The sequence below is a fragment of the Lolium rigidum genome, chromosome 6, assembly GCF_022539505.1.
Source record: "Lolium rigidum isolate FL_2022 chromosome 6, APGP_CSIRO_Lrig_0.1, whole genome shotgun sequence".
Lineage (NCBI taxonomy): Eukaryota > Viridiplantae > Streptophyta > Magnoliopsida > Poales > Poaceae > Lolium > Lolium rigidum.
In genome coordinates this window covers 146,166,922-146,188,142 of record NC_061513.1, presented here as the reverse complement: position 1 = coordinate 146,188,142, position 21,221 = coordinate 146,166,922, and the positions used below count along the sequence as shown (strand labels likewise).

Genomic DNA, 21,221 nt, shown 5'->3' with positions numbered 1-21,221 from the left:
GTCTTTGCTCAGGAGGAAGGCTTCTCTGATATCATTCTTGGATTAGATTGCTTATTTGTGATACAATGTATAAACTCTTCGGTGAATGATCGCTCCCCAACATAATCGGTGATTGAAGACATCAAGTTCTGCTCCAAGAGTTTCTTTTCATGTGAATTTTGACATGTGTCGCGTTTGCTCAATGTTGTTGCTCATCAATTAGCTTGAGGGTGTATTTCTTCTGTTAATTATGTGTGACGTGGTGTCTCCGAATTGTATTCGAGAGGCTCTATGTAATGACATTTTAATTATGTATCAATAAAGCACACGTTTCCTAAAAAAAACTCAAACCATTGTGTTAGTTTTTCGTTTAAACAACAAATCGCGAAAGCATCCCAATGGGCGGGCCTCGACACTTTAGAATGGTGGAGGATGATGTCGGAAGGGTCTACTCCCAATTGCAAGACGATGACATTACTTACTTTTCTTATCGATTGGGAGGTTTGGGATGAGCGAAATGCTAGGATCTTCTACAACAAACATGCACCTTCGCAGATAGTCTTCGATAAGATTAAGGAATCACGTTTATAGGTCATAGGGTGCTAACCATTTGGGCGAAATGATACCAGGAGAGTAATCCATACGTTGTAATAAACACTTTCCGGTCCTGTAAAACTCTATCTTAATCAATAGATAGATTGAGGCAAATCTTTTACCCTGTTTAAAAAAAACGAAAGCATCCCAAAATTCCTCTTCCACTGCCTCCCCACTGGCACTGGCGGTCTGCGGTCAGTGAGCAACGGCCAGGCCCCATCGCCGCATCCACTCCTCCAAACCCCCACCACTGAACCAAACTCAAGTGCTGCCGGCTGCCGCTCCCCTCCTCCAAGCGCGAAGCAGCGGAGGCGGAGCCAGCGCCGCCATGCTACCGCTTTCCTACGCGCCGCCGCACCCGCACCCGCGGCTGAACCCCTGCCCTAGCCACAAGCCCAAGCCGCAGTCCCCCCGCGCGCTCCCTTTCCCCGACGCCCTCCGCGCGGCGGCGGCGGCGGCCGCCATCTCCCTCTCCCTCCTCGCCGGCAACGCCGCGGGCGCACCGTCGGCGCGGGCGGCGGAGCAGCCCCCGGAGGAGATATGCCGTGGCGAGGACGGCGGGCGGGGCGCAGAGGTGAAGGCCGAGGCGGTGACCAACGAGCAGCTCGTCGAGGAGGCCTGGGAGGTGGTCAACGAGGGCTTCCTCCCCGACGCTGGCAGCCGCCCCTGGTCGCCGGAGCTGTGGATGGTAAGTTTGCTTTTGTGGCAACGCGATGAAGTGATGAAAGTGTTCAGTGGTTCAGCTGACTATCATAAAGAACCAATGGGAATGCTTAGTCTCTATACTCTGTTATTCTTCTTAGATTTCGTTTCCCCTTATCTCTTGTTTCCCTGACGAGTGATATAGTTAACCTTCTAATTTTTTATCTGATGCAGCAACGCAAGCAGGATATTCTCCAAGGCTCAGTCAAATCCCGCTCTAGAAGCCATGAGATCATCACGAAAATGCTAGCTAGCCTGGGCGATCCATATACAAGATTTCTATCGCCCTCAGATGTGAGTTATTTACAAGTAGGCACTGTATATGCTATGATATTGACTTGAATGGGCGAAACACTGACCAGTTATATGACTACAAAGTACAAACCGTCTTCTTAAAAGCTAAGGCTCGAATAATTTGGAGTAATGCTTAGTTTGCAATTCAGTATAAGCTTGCCATTCTGTCTTCCCAGTAGCTATCTTTTACATATATTTCCTGTATAATGGAAGAGAAGTTCTCCCCGGGACATTTTACATTGCCACCAGCACTTGAGTTCCATGGTACTATCAATTACAAGTGGTAAAGTTGATGCAAACCATAATAGCTGTTTTGAGGTTATCTGAAAAAAGGTATTAGCTAGAATCAGCTTATTGTCGTTCAGTTATTTATAGACAGAAAGCCATAGTGTCATGCATGCTGACCCTCAAAGAGTCTTGTAGATCACATTGCTAGTGTTGACAACGTTTTACAAAATCATGTGAATCGGACCTTTATTGTCAGTTATTGTTCTGTGTAATTGGTACTTGGTACACCCTCTGGGCCAGCAAACCTCTATTTACCCACTGTAGCTATGCCATCTTAGGTTCCTCTTTTCCTTTGTTTTCACAGTGATGACAATACAAACCAATATTTTGTTGCCTATATTTGCTGTAGTGACGTTGCTTATTTGCTGATCTTTGTTTCCATCTTTGCTTTATTCTGCATATGTTCAACCAATCTTCTGAAGTTCTCGAAAATGTCGAAATATGACATGACGGGGATTGGGTTGAACTTAAGAGAGATTCCTGATGACAATGGCTCTTTAAGGTTGATGGTATTAGGACTGATACTAGATGGGCCTGCTCACTCTGCTGGTGTTAGACAGGTATCAGCTGCTACATAATTTAGTTTGCACTTTTTTTGCTTTTTGTTAGGAATCTTGCTCGAACAACAAAGTTTACATTCTGATCATGTTTCTATTTTCTGTCATCTTCTTGTACAAAGCTATTTCTTAGCAGATAGTCAAATCACATCATATATGAGCATTTGTATATGGCAGTATTTGACTATGTATACCCAATTTAAGCTGATGAAATGATTCTGAGGCATGTCTCTTCTTATACCTTGTGAAGTAAGAAGATAAGTAATGCTGTTTTTGTCCTAAAAAAATGACTAATAGCTTTAATAAAGTTAGAAAGGGTTAACTGGAACTTTTGCTGAGAGCTTCACTTTCAAACATTATATTTTCAGCTTTAGCTGTTTTTGTTTCACTACTAAAACTTACATGTGTTAAGATATTTTGACAAATGGCAAGTTTTACTTTGACTTCTCTCATTCTCAACATTTAGTTTGGAAATCCAGTATCTTTGTAATTCTTGTCAGAGAACAGTGTTGTTTTATTTTTGTTTCTGGTTGTTGGGAGCTCACGAATATTCCATGACCTAGTTGGGCATGAACTTTGGCAGTCCTTCGTCTTGTTTGGATAAATGGACATATTACCTAATCCTTATGGGTCATTTTATCAGGGTGATGAGCTTTTGTCGGTCAATGGTATTGATGTACGAGGTAAATCTGCATTCGACGTGTCATCCATGCTGCAAGGCCCAAAGGAAACATTTGTTACTATTAAGGTTCTGAACAATCTGATGAACATTGTATTTAGAGTTGTCTGACATCTCTTTGTGCTCCTTCTTTTCTAACTATCTTACCTTTTCAATACTACATCCAGGTTAAGCACGACAACTGTGGTCCTGTTGAGTCAATGAAGGTGCAAAGACAAATGGCTGCTCGCACTCCAATTTTCTATCGTTTGGAGAAAAGAGATAACGATAATTCATCTGTCGGATATATTCGCATTAAAGAGTTCAATGCAGTGGCCAAAAAAGATTTGGTCAGTGGTGTGTTGCTGGTTTGTTAACCTTACCTCTGTCATTTCTAAATCTGTTTGCCATTATTGTTTTAGCTAACTATCAATATGATAGTTTTTTCGAATGGCAATCTAGTGTCTGATTCTTATGAGCTGATGTACATACATCTAAACATATAAAATCTTCCTTATTTATAATTCAAATAGAGAAGATCCTGAAAATTTAGAATATTGTTTCCCCTTTCACAAACTGAATGTACACTAATGATTGTTTTTGTTTATTGTGTGTCTTTGGCTCACATGTAATTATTTTGACACTACAATGTTATCAATCTTAGTTGTCCCTATTATTGCTGTTGTTAATCCACAACAAGCTATGTCCTAACGTGACTTGTCTCTTGCAGCACTGAAACGTCTACAGAATTCAGGCGCCTCCTATTTTGTTTTGGATCTGAGGGACAATCTTGGTGGACTAGTGCAAGTATGCTTTTTTTTTTCTGTTTCCCTTTTCATATTCTGCACTCGGCTCCTAAAATGATTTTCATTTTAGGATAATGTGCAATATCTAAGGCATGTATACAGAAGGCCATATTGCCACCCTTTTCATTGGATTATTTATTGCTCTTGGATGGTTTATGGGCACCAAACTGGATGCTAGAATAATGTATTTTTAATCTGCTAGAACTAATGGTTTCTGATAGGGTGGGGTATCCTACTCTTATTGATGTTTTTTAAGTTGACATAAATTTCTCGAAATGGTTTGAGGCCCATCACATGGATTCAGAAATAAACTGTCAATATATTATTATCTTTTCTGATGGGTTCTAGTTACATGGTCTGATTTTTATGTTTATCTTGAAGGCTGGGATAGAGATTGCAAAGCTCTTCTTGAACAAAGGAGACACGGTATGGATCCTTCTTTCTTTTCAACTTGTGGTTGATTTTCTGTAATCCTTATACATCCGGTGCATATTTTTACTTTTGAGTTAAAGTAAATTCCTTCTGGGCTTTTATAGAACGGAGGAAAAGTATAGAAAATTTTGGAGGTTTTGAAGGGTTTGAATAGGACAGTAGATTTTCACCGTATGTGTTTGCAATGAAGGATTGACAGCTTAGGATTATTTTAAAGGTCCAATTGAGTGACCCATTATAGAGGAAATTTCAACGAAGATAAGAGCCTGCTTGGAACGCAAGAAATAATAAATGCAGGATTAGGAGAAAGACAAGAATTCAATGTCAAGTCTAGTGGATTCCTAGAGGAATCGAAGACGCGGGAGATGTTTAATATAGCTATTGCTGTATGACTTTACAATATTCTTTTTAATTATAGATAGAAGATGTGGGAGAAAGAACAAGCTTGCTTTGGTAGGAGGTTTGGGTTCATATTAACAACCCTCCAATATGTAGGAGTTCCTTGGGACCAGGGCCGGCCCACAGGCCGGGCAAACAGTGCGCCTGCACTGGGCCCCAGCGAGCCAGGGGCCCCAACCTAGTTAGTAGTTCTAAGTAAATGTACGGCCCACGCTGATCAGCACGCACGGGAGCACACCAATCGATCCATCGCTTCACTTATGTCTCTCCTGAAGGAAAAGAATCAATCGATCTCTGCTCTTCCATCTCGACTGACGACTCATCTCCTCCACCAAATTTCCAGAACAGCCTCGTCGCTGACGGACGCAGCTCCATCGTTCCCTAAACTTCTTCCCTTCAATTCTCAACGGGTTCTATTAGTTTCCAATCAAATAGCTCGGATTAGAGAGGTAAAGTTGTGCTGGCCGCCTCGCCCCCCCCTCCCCTCTTATCTTCTTCAGCTCATGCAGTCAAGATCTGCATAGAAAGGAGCTATTCAGTTTTTTAGAGCTGGTAGTTCTTCGAGGGACTCTGCAATTGACCATAGTAATTCTTAAACAACAACCAACTGGGGATTAGGTAGGCGATAGCTAAATTTAGAAAATCGAAGTGTCGATGAACAACAACTTTTCCCTTTTAATATTTTTGGTCACAGCTGCACATTGCGGTCTACTATTTGTTTGCTGCTAAGCGCATGTCTAACAGTTTCTTGTGGTTCTTACCTTATTGCTGCTCTCTGGTTCAATAATATTTTTTAGCTTGAAATATAGTCTTTCAATAATTTCTGTGTGAATGAGGGCCCCTTGCTTTCATTTTGCACCTGGGCCTCGTATAAGTATGGACCGGCCGCGCTTGGGACATTCCAACATGCCATAGGTCCTGGGCCATTTCAACTTCCAAAGGCTCTCATAGAAAGAAATCCTATGGGATTTCAGTCCTACAAAATTTCTCTAAAACTCCTTTGCTATAAATGGTCATGTGAAGCTTCGAAACAGCCATCTGAAGCGATCCGTTGGTTTTGTTTCCTGTAGGACTGCACTATTCCTGCAGTTTCGCTATTCTGGTGTTTTCCAATTCGTGTGTTCCAAAGTTGGTCTTAAAATCTGAATAATTTTTTTTCAGGTCATTTATACTACTGGCCGAGATCGTCAAGTACAAAATACAATTGTTACTGACAGTGGACCTTTGGTTACAACTCCTGTGATGGTAAGTTGTAGTTATGGTGATATACCTATTTCGAAATGCTTTAAGAGTTAGCAGTACAAAGTGATCTCAAGCAGATACCACTTTTGCACTGTTTTGTTGAACCGTGGAATTGTGAATACCTGCATTTACCCACATGCTCCTTAGTCCTTACCACATTAAAGCTGTTCAGTAGCTTCAGCTCACTGATGAAGATTTGACACTTCTCTGTACTAAACTTGACAATGTGAGGACTGAGGAACCTCGAGATGTGCATCATTTCTTGATTTAGTTGTACCCATACTCCATATCCCACTTCTTAATCAGATCGATACTCTAATGGCATAATGCAGATTCAGTTTTCTGTTGTAGCAAAGTCCCATTGTTAACATGTACTTGTTGTTTACTGAAATTTAGCAGATCATGCCCATATTTTATTATGCTAGTCAAATCTCAGAGTTCAGACTCTCATTTGTATCTCACCGCCTGTCCATCCACACCTTCTGACACAGGTACTGGTAAATAATAGGACGGCAAGTGCCAGTGAAATAGTAAGTAACTACACTGTCTCACTGGTTGGTTCCATTAAAATTCATATCAGTATGAGCTCACCCTGATACTTATGATTTTATAGGTTGCTTCAGCTCTTCATGACAATTGCAAAGCTGTTCTTGTCGGTGAAAGGACTTATGGCAAGGTTTGAAGTTTGAACCGTCTAAGTAGCAGATCTTATCGCAATGCCTGCTGTGATCAGCAGGCTTATGTTATGTCCTCTTTTTCATACGCAACTCAAGTGTCTGATATTGCAGGGTTTAATCCAGTCGGTGTTTGAGCTTCATGACGGTTCTGGTATCGTCGTCACAGTTGGCAAATATGTGACGCCAGATCACAAAGACATCAATGGAGATGGAATAGAACCAGACTACCGCCGTCTTCCTGGTGCTGTTCACATTCACCGGATATTCTTTTTGTTACTCATCGTGCAACGCGGTTGACCGCTTGGCTGAATTAACTTTTACCTCTGTGACAGATCTCAGTGAAGCCAGGGATTACCTTTTGCGTTGCCAAAGCAAGAAATTAAGCTGAGTCAAGTGCGTCTTTCTAAAGCTTCTCGCATAGTGATAAAAAAAACTATTTACCCTTTGCATATTTGGTTCTTGGTGTTAGCAATAGAAGCTAGTCCAGCTGGTCTAGTTTGACTACTTGCATAGTTGCATTATTGCACACTAGGTTCTTCTCTGACTTTGTATCGCGAGTTAGTTTCACAAACAGTTTGTTAATAGGTGAATCATAGAGGTCCACACACTTGCTGTCATAATACTTGGAGCACATGTGCTCATGCTCGGACAGGGCGTACAGATAAATAATTATTTACTGACTGTTCATCATAGGTTTCCATGTCATTAAATGTCTCTTTCTGGACCTAATGATCAATGTAGATAGCTAACCATAGTGTACTCTGAATTTTCCTCCTTTTGCAGGGAACACCTGTGAATTACGGAACAGAGCGCTATGCCTAGGAGTATTGCGTAATGGAGAACTCCGTGGGCGGAGGTCATAAGATCTGCATGGAAGCATCAATACAAGCTTCTACAGCGAGCATGGTCTGCAGCCCTGGAGCTCGGTAGAGAAAACTTGTAAATGCACTGGAGACACCAGACACGTGGAATGCTATGAGTTGCACACCGCTCAAGATTGCATTAGCTCCTGCTGAATATACCTAGCACCAATCTGTAAATAATTGGTATTCGTTACAGAAAATATATATGTATGCAAATATGCAATAGTAATTTGAGTCCAAGCATTTTGTTAAGTGACTGACACCAGATTATTCGAGTGATGAGCGTCATTTATAGCATGGTTGAGTAGTGATCACCGATGGCCGCCAAAAAATACGTCTGAAATGGACACCACCGACACTGGGACGGTGAAGCTGAATGTGGATGGAGCCTTTGGCCGTGACGGGGCAGCGGGCGCTGGAATGGTACTGAGGCAGAATTAGAAGCTATGGACGAGAAGCTAAAGCTGGCTATGCTTTGGACTCGTGAAGCAATTGTCCTCGAATCAGACTGCTCTGTAGCGCTATATTTAATAAGAGCATGCAGTGCAAATAATTCAGTGTATGATTTCAAAGTTTCATTTATTAGAGAACTAGTTCAGGAAAGAGGAATTCTTTGCGTAAAGATCGGCCGGAGACGAATAGGGTAGCTCAAGGCCTTGCACAGCTTGGTAGAGTAAATGGTAGAACAGATGTGTGCCTGTGTGGCTCATGGACTATCCTCCAGATATCATATCCATGAGGCCATAACCAGCGATTGTAACTCTACTTTGGTTTAATAAAATCTTCTTTTCCCCGCAAAAAAAAGAGTAGTGATCCATGTCCTCTTCAAATGATACCATGATACCACTCCACAAAATTCAAATTTAAAAGTTTTTAAGATTTTTGAAAAAATAAAATGCGAGAGATCGAACTACCGGTCGCCTACTCGCCTGGCCTCGCGGGCCGTCTGGATATCGGTGCGCAGCGCCGGGGGTTGACGCATTTAATAGTGCTACGTGGCAAGATCTTGGGTAGTGTTTGGGCAGGCAAAAAGGAGTGGCCGCGGTAAGTTAAGTAAAGCGAATCGAGTATTTGCTTCTGGAAGCACCCTCCCTCTCCACTCGACCGCTCCCTCCCTTCTTCCGAGATTCCCGGCCTCGCCCCCTCTTCCCCGCTCCTCGGTTCGAAGCTCTCATCAGCAGCACTACCTGAGTCGACTCGCGCGGGGCGGCAGAAGCTTGGCATGCGGTTCTCGTCGGTGTCCGGCCGCCGAACTTGAGCGGTAAGGTTCGATTCTGGTGGTGTCGGTGGCGACGCTGCTGCTGGCCTGCTGCTGCGCGCTGTAGCCGCTGCCGCGATCTGGTCCCTGCATATTCTGCAGCCCCTAACCTAATCTACCCGACTATTTTTTGCTATAAGTGCTTCTGTTTATACTCCAAATCTCCTATGCACGCTGCTTGTGCTTGCAATTGCATCATCGTTATTTTTACTGTATTATTATTACTGTGTATCTGCAGTTTTATCTTTGTGCATCAATGCCTAACTAACTCTCTAATTGTTAGCTTAGAAGCATGTATAGGTTTCCTAGTCTTACACGTGTGCAATCCTTCGTGCTCTGAACGTATTCCATCTCTTGTGGAGTACAGTCTATGCATACATGAGAGGATTACAATATCCTCGTGTGTGGATTACAAATTTGCATCGTCCTGCTAACCCTGCCTGTCCTGAGAACAGCTGTTTGAGCATTAGTATTACGCAGTATTGTACTCCCTGTTTTGAGAAAGTCAGTATCAACACATGCCACATATCTCCTGATGAATGTGTATTTTCCCCACCTACCCGCAGGCAGAATTGGGAGGAATATGACTGACACGGGGGTGCAGCAGCCGCCACCGCAGATGAACAGCATGTCCAAGATGCAAGACGGCGGTGCCAAGCCGAACATGGGGAAGGAGCACGTTCCGGGGAATGAGCTCTGGAACGACGGGCTCATCTGCGCTTTTGAGCTCGTCAAGGGTCACAGGAAGCTGATCCGTCACAGGTCGTTGCCAATGCAGGATACAGGGGCCCCTTTGCATACGAAGAAGCACGCAGGTAGGAACGGGCATCATGCCGTGAGCCCGGCACTACATGAGAGCAATGCAGTGGAAATCCCCTGCCAGACGGAGTTTGGCGTCGATCCTTTTGTGGTCAAAGATAGGCTTCCACATGCTGGCGAGATTCTCGAGCACAAATGGGTGCCGATTGGGTGGTCTAGGATTGCCGAGCTGGTCCAGAGGGTTCAGTCTGATGCCAGCTGGGAGAATGAGCAGGTGCTGATAAGCGATAGCGAGGATGATTACACGGTGGCCGACGTTGCGGCTCCTTACTGGCAGCGTCCGGGGGGTCCTACTTGGTGGTTCCATGTCACCGCAGGACATCCTTCGGTCGACGCGTGGTTGAGTAGTGCTCACTGGATGCATCCGGCTATCAGAACTGCACTCAGAGATGAAAACAGACTGATAAGCGACCGGATGAAGTACCTTCTCTACGAGGTTATCTTTCTCATTCTCTTTTGTTTCAGATAGTTACAATCTGTGTGTGGCACAGTAGCGCTTCTTAATTAGTTACAATGCAATACCCTGCTGTCCCTGCAATCTGTAGATTCTCTGCCTGCAATTTTGTAACTACATTTTTTCCTCTTATCTTGCTAACTTATAGTTCCATTTTTTTGCTATGATTTGTTATACACACTTTCTAGCACGCAATAACCAGCCACTGACTCTCATGGGAGCACCTTATCTTTTGATGACCTGTTTTTTCATGTGAAAACTATCTGATTGCTTCAGGCCCTGTTTGCATAACAATTATCATTATAGCCACCTTTCTCCCTTTACTTCCTTTTTGATAATATAACATAATATAAGGATCACGCTATGGCCTAATTGGGTTGGTCATATCTTATAAAGAAGAGAATTACTCTGATGTTGATGGGTTCAATATTTCAGTGTCTAGCATAACCTGTGTTGATATGCGCTGTGCATCAGGATCTGTTGTATAAATTCATGATATATGTGCAGGTCCCAGTTAGAGTTGCAGGAGGACTGTTATTTGAGCTTCTTGGTCAGTCAGTAGGAGATCCTAATCATGAAGAGGAAGACATACCCATTGTACTTCGGTCTTGGCAGACACAGAACTTCCTTTTAACTGCCATGCATGTCAAAGGACCTTCCTCGAACATAAATGTTTTAGGAGTGACTGAAGTGCAGGTATCAACTGAAAGTTTTTTTCTTAGCTTTTTTTTTTAATCTTAAGATGCTTATGAAAATATTTCCAGGAGCTGCTTATTGCTGGTGGAAGTCAAACACCCAAAACAGTTCATGAAGTAATTGCACATTTGGTCAGTCGTCTTTCATGATGGGATGACAGGTACTTTTGATATTTTACCATCCCTTATCTTTTTACATTGTATTAGGTTGTAGGATTAATCCTTATCAACGATATCTATATTTTCTTCAATCTTTATGTGTAATCCTATGTGTATCTAGGAATAAAATTTGTCATGGATCTTCCTTGTTCCGTACCTGCAAAGCTGCAACCGTACTAGTTGTTATATATAACTAGCACCACATTAGTGCGGGGAACATCCGTATATGTTTCCCCGGGTATACGTGAATGTCTTTCCTAGGGCACATGGTCAATTTTTTCGTAAAACGGGTCAGGTTTTGAGTGTCTGCCTATGTATTAATAAGATCAATGGATGGATGATGTTAGGCACATGTATGGATTGAGTTATGACAGTAATAGCATTATTACAAATAAAAATAGGTCCACCTGATTAATGCCTAAAGGTTTTGCTTTTTTGTAAGATTTATAGCATATATATCTTTTTCTGTTGTATTCTGCTTTTGATTTATAGTGAGTACTGTTTCTTGCTCAAATTGCGCAGAAAACATGTTAATCATCTTTAAGAGGAAAACTCACATAATTATGTACCATTATGCTACCTATGACAATGTTAGACCGTGATCAGATGTGTTGTTTATCCGGGAAATTAAATCAGTGCACTGAAGGTGATTGTTTGTACACACTTTGATGGCTAGTAGTTTGCAAATTTGTATTGAGATCTGTTTGACCATTCACTTTGATGTGATATTATATGAGGACCCGAGTTAAGATCTGTATCATGAAGTGTTGAAATTAGATTACGTACACCTTTTTTGAGGGTTTTTTCTCGAACAACCTTTTTTTGAGATTGACCGATTAGTAAGCTTTAGCTTTGATGCTTTTGCATGAGGTAAAAATAAAATTATGAATGCCTGATGCTGTGGGCTATTAATAACTTTGGTCAACTGTGATAGTTAGCTGATCTTTAATTTATATGTGCTATTATTAAGGTGCACTTGTATATGCTAGATCAATAACAGCTATAAAAATATTGTTACGATGAGTCTCGATACATATATTAGATCTACCTGTTGTGATATGTTTTATGTAGTAAAGGTAATTTCTTTCGACTATGAGGTTCGGTATAATTATAAAGATTTAGCGATTGATCGTGTTTTTGTGTTAACCGAAATACAGTAAATTAAAATATCGACACACTTAAATTTAAACGGGATAGATGATAGTTTTAGTGTTAGGTACACTTATGATGATCTATCGACTGCGGTCTGTTTAGATATAAAATTTGAAGATCTGTCTGTGGTGATTTGTTCAAACAGAGTCATGATTATTTGATGTTGTGTTACATCTAGATACAGTTAAAAAGTATACCAGATGTGGTTTGTTTACTGTCATGAAGATCTATCTGTTGTGATCTGTTTAAATAGAGTTATCATGATACTGATGCGATCGCACAACTTTATGATCTCTGAACGTGCAGTTCTGAAGATCTACCGGCTGCTGTCGATTAACAAAATATGTTCTACAAAATTAATTGCTAGACGTTTTGCTTTTTTCTGTCCTATTCTCTTACTTTTTATTATCATTGATTTCTCGTAAACACCATATTAATAGGGGTAATTTTTCAAAATCAAATGCCTGCATATGGAACTTATATTCTCTTATCTTTGCCCATTTCAATTTTTTTTTGAAATAACATTTTATGGATGTTCATCATGATACTATATAAACTTAATTTTGTGTGAAAATATATCTGCATATATTTTGCACAAAATAGACAAATTCTGCACCTCTGAATAGCATGCAACTTACGATTCAGGTTATTGCCATGTATTTTTTGTGCAAATGCATATGGTCATCTTTTGCAGCAGAATCTACAAGTTGACATGTTATACTGAGAAGTTCCATGTGTTTCCTTAAAAATATTCACAAGTTTTATGAGTAGACGTCCTCCTGACCATTCATCTTCTAGTCCAGCCCAAATGTTTGTGTATTTTTTCTCTTTTGTAGGTTTAGTAACACGTAAAGTTTGAATGACTCCCATTGTTCAAAAAAGAACAATGAACGACACCCTATCAAGTATCATGCATCTTGCTATATAAAGTTTTTCATGCACCTTATTCCAAAAACAAATCAAGCAATGTCTCTGGTTTGTCTTCTTCCTTACTTTGTACTCTACACCCAATCAAATTCCTCCACGAACATCAGTACTCAATCTGCCAGGCACATGCATCGCTTGCTCTCTCCTTTGTTCTCATGTCCTGGACAAAGAGGAGAACCCAGGACCCATGGAGAAGTAACTTCATGTGTACTACCATGTTTTAAATGTATGGATCACATGTGTAGTTACGAAGATCTAACGGTTGTATTAGATTGATCTACTAGATAAATGGCTGGACCCAGATGTTATACTTTTGTGTGAGAATTTGTAGTAACTTCTCTTTTTAATATATATACTAATAGATAGTAGTGTCTACTCACATTTAAGATACTCATAGGTCTGTTGTGTTTATGATGTTCCTCAGATTATTCCGTAAATATGTCTTTGGGGAAGCAGATGAAATTGAATTGAAGTTCGTGAACAGGTAATAAATCCAAACAAACATGTTTCAACTGCTAGAAAATTTGTTTGAACATATGAGTCAGTGCCCTAATATTGGTGATTTAATAACATGTCAGTGAACCGCTATCTAATGATTACTATGTTCAAAAATCCAATTGACAGGAGAAATAGTGAAGATCTGAACCTAGTCAGCATCATATTGAATCAAGAAATCAGAAGGTTAGCTACACAGGTAGAAATCTTAACCCAGTTTGCCTTCTCTATATTTCTCTATTGCCAAAATACTTGTTGAATATTTGCTCACCAATGTATTGGAGTGGCTGTTGTGCCCTTACTGTTTTGTTGAAAACAACGCAACAGATAGATCTAAATTAGGAACATGATGATTATATCTGGAGACTTCTGAATGGATATTGTGAGAAAAATAACACGTGGTTAGCATATTTAACATGATGAGTCTTTTAACACACAGCGTCATGCATGCTATTCTCCATTTGTTGATGTTTCATGATCTGGAACGTATAAGAATGTTAACGGCGCTGCTACAGGTGATCAGGGTCAAATGGTCACTGCATGCAAGGGAAGAAATTATATTGGAGCTTCTCCGCCATTTACGGGGAAATGCCACAAGAGTGATTTTAGAGCGAGAGAGGAAATCTGCAAGGGAGATGCTCGAGGAGCAGGAAGCTGTCCGTGGTCGCTTGTTCACTATTCAGGATGTTATGCAGAGCACTGTTCGTGCATGGTTGCAGGTACACAAGTTTTTCCATACTTCAGCAAAGTACAGCTTATGTATTCATGTGTTGTTCAGGATGATTGAAATTAATACAATGCCAAAAATTCCCTTTTATAGGACAGAAGCCTTCAGTATACTCCACAATTTGGCTATTTTTGGAGGCGGCGGCATAGTTCTATCCATAATCACTGGCCTCTTTGGAATTAACGTCGATGGTATACCGGGAGCAGAGAACACGCCTTATGCTTTTGGGCTGTTTGCAGGACTTCTTTTCCTTATTGGAATCGTCCTTGTTGGAGTTGGACTGATGTATCTTGGGCTGACAAATCCAGTAACCAATGAGAAGGTAAAGGTGAGGAAGCTGGAGCTCCAGCAGCTGGTTACGATGTTTCAGCATGAAGCAGAACAGCACGGCAAGGTCAGGGAAGGTTTCAGCCGGCACGGATTGTCGTCAGATGCATCTGCGGCCTCTTCTGATGAAGGCTACATTCTGATCTCCTGAGGGTACATAAACTGCCTGGGGGAAAACTGCTTCAAACTCTGAAATAGTAGTAACTTTAATTAGGTCGTATGTGGGAGCCGGGGATTTCTTTGCCCTGTTCCTGCCGGTAGTAAGCTGATTCTTCCGAGATTTCGGCGTTCTAATTAGGTCGCTGGGTAGAGAAATATATGTAATGTATAATGTATTACACAATTTTTTCTTAAAGGATGGTCACTGTGGAACTTGCGGCAAACAAAAAAAGTAGATATGATTAATACGATCACAGGTTGGTTCCTTTTTCTTTGTGTGGCTGCCTTTGCTATTGATTATTGCTGATGCGACTACTGGACTGGAAGTACGGAACCTCCAGTCTGGAACTAGCTTTGGTCGGTTGCCCAGGAATTAAGTTGGTTATCCTACCTCCAATTGGAGCGAGTATTGTCGCCCTGGCTGGCTGACAAGGCAAGGTTGGTGAGCGACAGGCTTTGAACCCAGCTGCCGGCTAAAGCAGCTCTTGAAGGAATCAGGATTCACGAGTTTATGTTTGTACAATAGAGTAAGGTTTGTGCACCTAGAAATAGGAATCTCAGTGGCTAGTGCCTAAATTCGTGAAACCAGAGGGGTGCAAATTGAATAATGCAGCAACAAAGGCAAATGATTAATGGTCCTTTAGAAAAAGGAGGAAGAAGCTGGACAGACTTGCAAAACAAGCAGGTCCTGATCATTGGCACCCTGTAATCATGTGCAGCAAACAAAAAATTATAATCACCGAATTCAATGACCAAACAGATGCCTTTCAATTTCAGCAATCAAGGTGGCAAGTTTCAAGTGTAAAAGATGCCAATGATTAGTCATTGTCAACTAATTTCCCACAAGGAGTAGTGTGCAGCAAGTGTTACTAGGTTCTTAAGTGGAAGATCGCCCTGCATTTTTTCTGTTGCGAATCTGAAGATCACCCTGCATGCGCAGTTTTGTAAAACCTCTGAACTCAAGTATAATAGAGCTTCTGACAAGGTACACTAACAAAGTTACACTTAAAAGATAGAACTGAAGATCCATAAGGCTTCTGTACATTGGCAACGGAAACTGGTATCTAGTCATGCATTTCAAATCAGTTCCAACTGGTAGCTCAAATGATAAATGAAGACGAACAGAGTGCTTCTATGCTCCCCTAAAAGCAGACTAAACGATACTAAAGTAAATGAGTTGAAGGACTCATCCACAGAAAAGAAAGAGTAGGGCAACTCTTTTAGGGGAGCATAGAAGCAATCCTGGAAAAGCAAAAAAACAAAAAATGCGGAAAAGAGCAGCTTGCTCCTAACTGGATTTAGCGGCTCCATATTTGCAACCAAATTGTAAACCTGTTTCACTCACTCTATTGAAGTATTCAAGATAGATGCAATCAGCTTTTACTGTCAAATAACTTAAGGTATCCTATTTGCTTTGCGCTTGTTCACAACTAGAGATTCAGGCATCAGCACCGTTTGACAGCTCCTCTAACGACTGCTGCGACTTCTAAATCGACGCTTCCCATCTGGCTGTGCTTCTTCAGATCCTTTCATAACAAAAGAAGCACATGGTTAGCTATACAGTAAAAGTAATAAAAGTAAAAGCTCCAAGAAGGATGCTAATTTAGATGGTAGAAGGCACATTAGAATACAGATAAGAAAAGTACTTCTTGGTATGCTTTCTGAACGGCTTCAAGCATTTGGACGACATGGCTCATCTTCGGCCTCTTGTCCGCATCAGGATCAACACACTTCAGGCCAACCAGAATTGCCCGCTTAAGAGCACGTTTAGGTGGTTTAATCTCAAGGCTTGGGTCCACGACTTCCTCCGCCCTCTTAGTGCTAACCATCATCTTAAGCCACTCTACAAGATTTGACTGGAGCAACAGAGAAAAAAGGTGTAAGGACTAACAGAAAGGGGTGATTAGATCAGATTGCTTGAAATAGGAAAAGCTCAATACTCTACCTCATCTGCAGGCTTACTGTAATCAACTGGATCCCTAGCTGTAATGCATTCCAACAACACAACTCCAAAACTGTAAATATCACTCTTTTCATTCAGCATCCCACTATTCGCATATTCAGGTGCAACATATCTGTCATAAGGTTAAGAAGAAAGTTAGGAGATGTGTTCCCAAATGAACAGGAAAATTAGAAAGGGGGACAAACAGGAGGGGGCAAAAAGAGAGCTATACCCATATGTTCCCATCACTCTTGTATTAATATGGCTTGCGTCGGAATCTAGAAGTTTCGCTAACCCAAAATCAGAAACTTTGCTATTGAATTCAGTGTCAATTAAGATGTTACTCGACTTAATATCTCGGTGTACAACTTTGGGGTCTATAGCTTCATGAAGGTATGCAAGCCTGAAAATCATGAAATGCCATGCATTAGCATGTAATAGTCAAACGTCCCATGTGAAACTATGAGCTGCTGTTTGTTTAGCATGGTATCAGGAGATAGTAATGGAAGATGCCCACAATCCGAACTTACGCTTTTGCTGTCCCAAGGAGAATCTTCATACGGCTTTCCCAACTAAGGATACCATGTTGACTCATGGCCCCATGAAGCCATTGTTCTAGGTTACCATTGTTTACATACTCATAGACAAGCATCCTGCAGGTGAGAAGAATTATGCTCATTGTAGTTTGGAGTCTAATATGTGGTAACAATAACCATGAAACCAGGTGATAGGGAGAACACGGACTAGCATTATGCAAAAGGAAGGAACACACACAATTTCTTTCTCGTGGTGTTGATTATCCATTTATGATTGTGATTCTTCAGAACAGAAAGTCCAGTAGAGATATGATGATGAACGTACACATGGATGCATTATGCATACAAGCAAGTTCTAGTAGCTTCTGCGGTACATGAAAATGAAAAGCAAAATAAAAGAAAGAAATGTGTTACCTGTGTATCCCTTCAACACAGTACCCCAGAAGCCGCACCAGATTCTTATGCCGAACATGACCAATGGCTTCAACTTCTACTCTAAATTCCTTCTCTGCCTGCCCTCTGAAAACCCAATTAACAAATCTTAGGACTAAGTTAACATCACATGAAGTAAAAAAAAAAATCAAAGTAAATCCAATAAGATAAGCATGCACTTACACATTGTTAAGGATCTTCTTCACAGCTACCTCGGTCCCATTCATGAGTCGGCCTTTGTAGACAACTCCATAGCCACCCTCTCCAAGGATATTGCTCTTCGCAAACCGACCTGTTGCAAACTCCAGGTCCCTCAAGGTGAACCAGTGCCCCCAGCCCAAATGCGACATCTCTGGCAGGCCAACTAGAGGTGAACCTGACGCATATCCATATGGGGAACTGCCTGCCTTCTTGGGACCCGAACTGTTGTAATCTTCAGAGTATGAGCTTCCAGCCTTCTCTATATTGTACAATGAGCTGCATTGGCTGAACGCTGCCGACATCGACAGATCTAGTCTCTGCCAAAAGCGCCACGTTCTTCATTTTTGTATACTTATCATGCACTGGCATGAAGGCCACTTCACCGTCATTCATACTTTGTGTGTCAGCTCCTTTGTCAATGTTGATTTCCTTGGACACAACAGGTATCTCTGCTTGCGACATACCATCAAATCCTTTCTCTGTCTTATTTTTCCTTCGGATGGAAAGCCACAGTACTAAGATGAACAGAATTGCCATCAGGATTCCAATGCCGATGGCAATCAAGACCCATACTCTCAAATTGAACACGGGTGTTGTCCGTGACAAAGCTGCGCTGATGTCAGGTGACGACATGCTCTCTTCAGCCGGTCTGATGAACAGTTCGATGAGATGGTCTGAGTAACTCAGAATGCTGTGACGGTTTGCCAGAAGAATTTACAAACTTATCCTGACGAATTATCTGTATATAATAAAAGGTACATTAGCCAAGCCTGGAATCCAAAGTAGTAGCACATGCACAAAACTACAAAAGTAAAGGGTCAATCTGTCTGTCTCTGCAATAAAAAGGTGCGGCACATGATGGCGCAATTCTTCCATCCGGGGGTGATAATTATCGCTTGCATATTACTGGACAGAAGGTGTAGAACATGCAAACCAATCAAACAGCAACATGGATGGTCATCGCAAGATGGGAGACTACCAAGTACTCTTGAATTCTTGATGAACTCTGAAACCTGGACTGTTAATCCACCAACCACGCATAAAAGAAAATTCAAAAAAATAGATCAAACAAAGCGCAGGGTGTCTGAGACAATCTGGACAATGTACTACAAGGGATTTCAATTCTGCCGACATCACAACATACCATAAACCGCAAGACCCAGCACGATTCAGAATTTCAGATGAACAAGTCAAATCTTTGGAGACAGATGCGAATGGAATGGACGAAGGTGAATGGGGGAAAAGAGGGTACCTTCACAGGACTTCCAATCCAGTCCCATTGGACACGGATTCCATCAAGAACTCCAGCTCCGTCCCCCTTGGAAGTTAGAACTGGAAAAGCCGGGTTCTTGCTGGGCGCTGCTCACGCCTGTGTGGAGTGGCACAGAAATGCTGAGTCGAGAGAAAGGGCGAGTGACCTTTGCTTCCTGGCGAGAGAGAGGAAGCCGGAAAGACGAACACAGCACACACATGCACACATGAAGAGGGAGGGGGGGAGGGAGAGTAAAGGGGAAGCAAAGGAGAATGGGGAAGGAGGAGAAGAAGAGGTTGCAGTGTTTGGAGTTAAAGGTGAGGTGGGGTGAGGAAAAAATATGGAATCCATTAAAAGGGAGGAGGTAGTTATTAAGGAAAATAAGAATGGGGAAGGAGGAAATTAATGACGGTGATGGTTGAGGACTGCATGTGGCCGGTAGAAGGGAAGTCAAACGTCCAGGGGCTTTGCTTCGCTGGCTCCTCGTTCAAGTACAAATTTAATTGGCCAAATCACATTTGGGATTAATTGAATACTTTCCTAAAACGTTTCTCTTGCAAATTTCTTAATACTATGTCACTTTGATCAGGGCCTCTATTATTTCGAGCTACTAAATTGCACGAATCTTGAAGAGGTTAGAGTATAAAAAATTGTTGTTGGCTCCTATTGGAAGAGCTATGCTTGAATTTGACCGGTTGACATGCCCTAATGTGACATAAGTTCATGATGCATGGCAGCACTAGAGTTCGTGGTTGATGAAACACCTCGATTTGTCTGATCTTCGGTTGGTGCTAGTATGATGTATGTAGTCTTTCCAGGAGATTGGTCACTAGGCTTGACCAAACATCACTCGGGTATGTACGAAACATCTAAACATATAATTGTCAAGTAATGAGTCACACTACTATAAAAGAAGTAAAGACTCACACAAGTTAGGTTGCTAGCGAAAGATGTTGTGTTTGTCATTGGTCGTATGTGCTACCGTGGGATTCGATCCAGCCCTCTAGATCAGTTAGACATATCAACTTTGTCACTACAATGTGGCAATGTAACATATAGATATCGTCGGATCACTATCATATAATCCTTGTAATTGGCAAATCCTTGGTCAGTCCATTGCCATTTGGTACACTAACGTCATTTGCAGTTGATGAAACATCTTGAATTGTATGATCTCCATGTGTTGCTACTATGACACATGACATCTTTCTGGTAGACGAGTCACTAGGTTTGAGGAAAAACCACTCGAAAATGCACGAAACACCCAACTATGTAAATACCATGCGAAGAGCCATACTACTCTAAAAAAAATACTAGCAAATGAAAAAATATTGTGTTGCCATTGGCCATATGTGCTATTGTGGTCCTTTAGCCGGTTAGATGTCGATTTGACCGCTACAATGTGTCAATGTAACAGATAGATATCGTTGGATCATTGTTATGATATAGTTGTCAAGTAAACCCTATATATAGGTCGTAAATCACTTGGTCGACCCATTGCCATTTGCCACAGTGACATAGAGGATTTGTGGTTGATAAAAAACCTCGATTTTTCTGATCTCAGTGTGTTTCTACTATGACATATGTCGTCTTTCTGGTAGATGGGGCATTAGGTTTGACCGACAACCACTGGGGAATGTAAGAAACATCCAAACATACAAAATACAAATATTATTGGCTAGTGAAAAATGTCGTATTTGTCATTGGCCATTTGTGATATTGTGACATGTGATGTGGTCCTTTGAGTGGGTCAGCCAGATCGATTTAAAGAGATAATATGTCAATGCAGCAGATATATATTGTCGAATCACTATTACTATGAAATATTGATTATGCAACCGCTATAGCTGGTGAATCACTTGGTCGACTCATTTTAATTTGCTACAATGGCGTAGATGATATCTATCTTGTTGGTGTAACACTTGGATTTAGATAGATATCATGCATTGATGCGATCGTTCATGTTTGGTTAATGATACTCATTGATTTGGTCTGTGACATATTTTTACTATTGTTGTGTGCAGTGGCGGAGCGTGTCGGGCCAATTTCATCATCTCATTAGATAGGATGGGCAAATAATGTAATATGTACATATATTTTGATTTTTTATTGCCTCAATCTACTGTTTGAAAGAGAAATTGAGTTGGGAAGACTATACCACAACCAAGAATGGCCTTCATGACGCGCCGCCCCTG

At 41.4% G+C, this 21,221-nt stretch overlaps 1 protein-coding gene and 2 pseudogenes across 1 annotated transcript; 2 read left to right on the top strand and 1 right to left on the bottom strand.

The window, feature by feature from the left end:
* The first annotated feature begins 886 nt into the window (after window positions 1-886).
* Window positions 887-7,477, top strand: LOC124661404 (carboxyl-terminal-processing peptidase 1, chloroplastic-like). Its single transcript, XM_047199261.1, has 13 exons — window positions 887-1,261; window positions 1,450-1,569; window positions 2,280-2,417; window positions 3,058-3,162; window positions 3,261-3,429; window positions 3,803-3,879; window positions 4,260-4,304; window positions 5,871-5,954; window positions 6,443-6,481; window positions 6,565-6,627; window positions 6,740-6,869; window positions 6,961-7,021; window positions 7,412-7,477. Exons 1-12 carry the CDS (start codon window positions 902-904, stop codon window positions 7,014-7,016), a joined length of 1,386 nt encoding a protein of 461 aa, XP_047055217.1. The 5' UTR covers window positions 887-901; the 3' UTR covers window positions 7,017-7,021; window positions 7,412-7,477.
* Window positions 7,478-8,595: 1,118 nt separating this feature from the next.
* On the top strand, window positions 8,596-14,931 carry LOC124660210 (annotated as a pseudogene).
* Window positions 14,932-15,858: 927 nt separating this feature from the next.
* LOC124660209 lies at window positions 15,859-19,336 on the bottom strand (annotated as a pseudogene).
* Window positions 19,337-21,221: the final 1,885 nt, after the last annotated feature.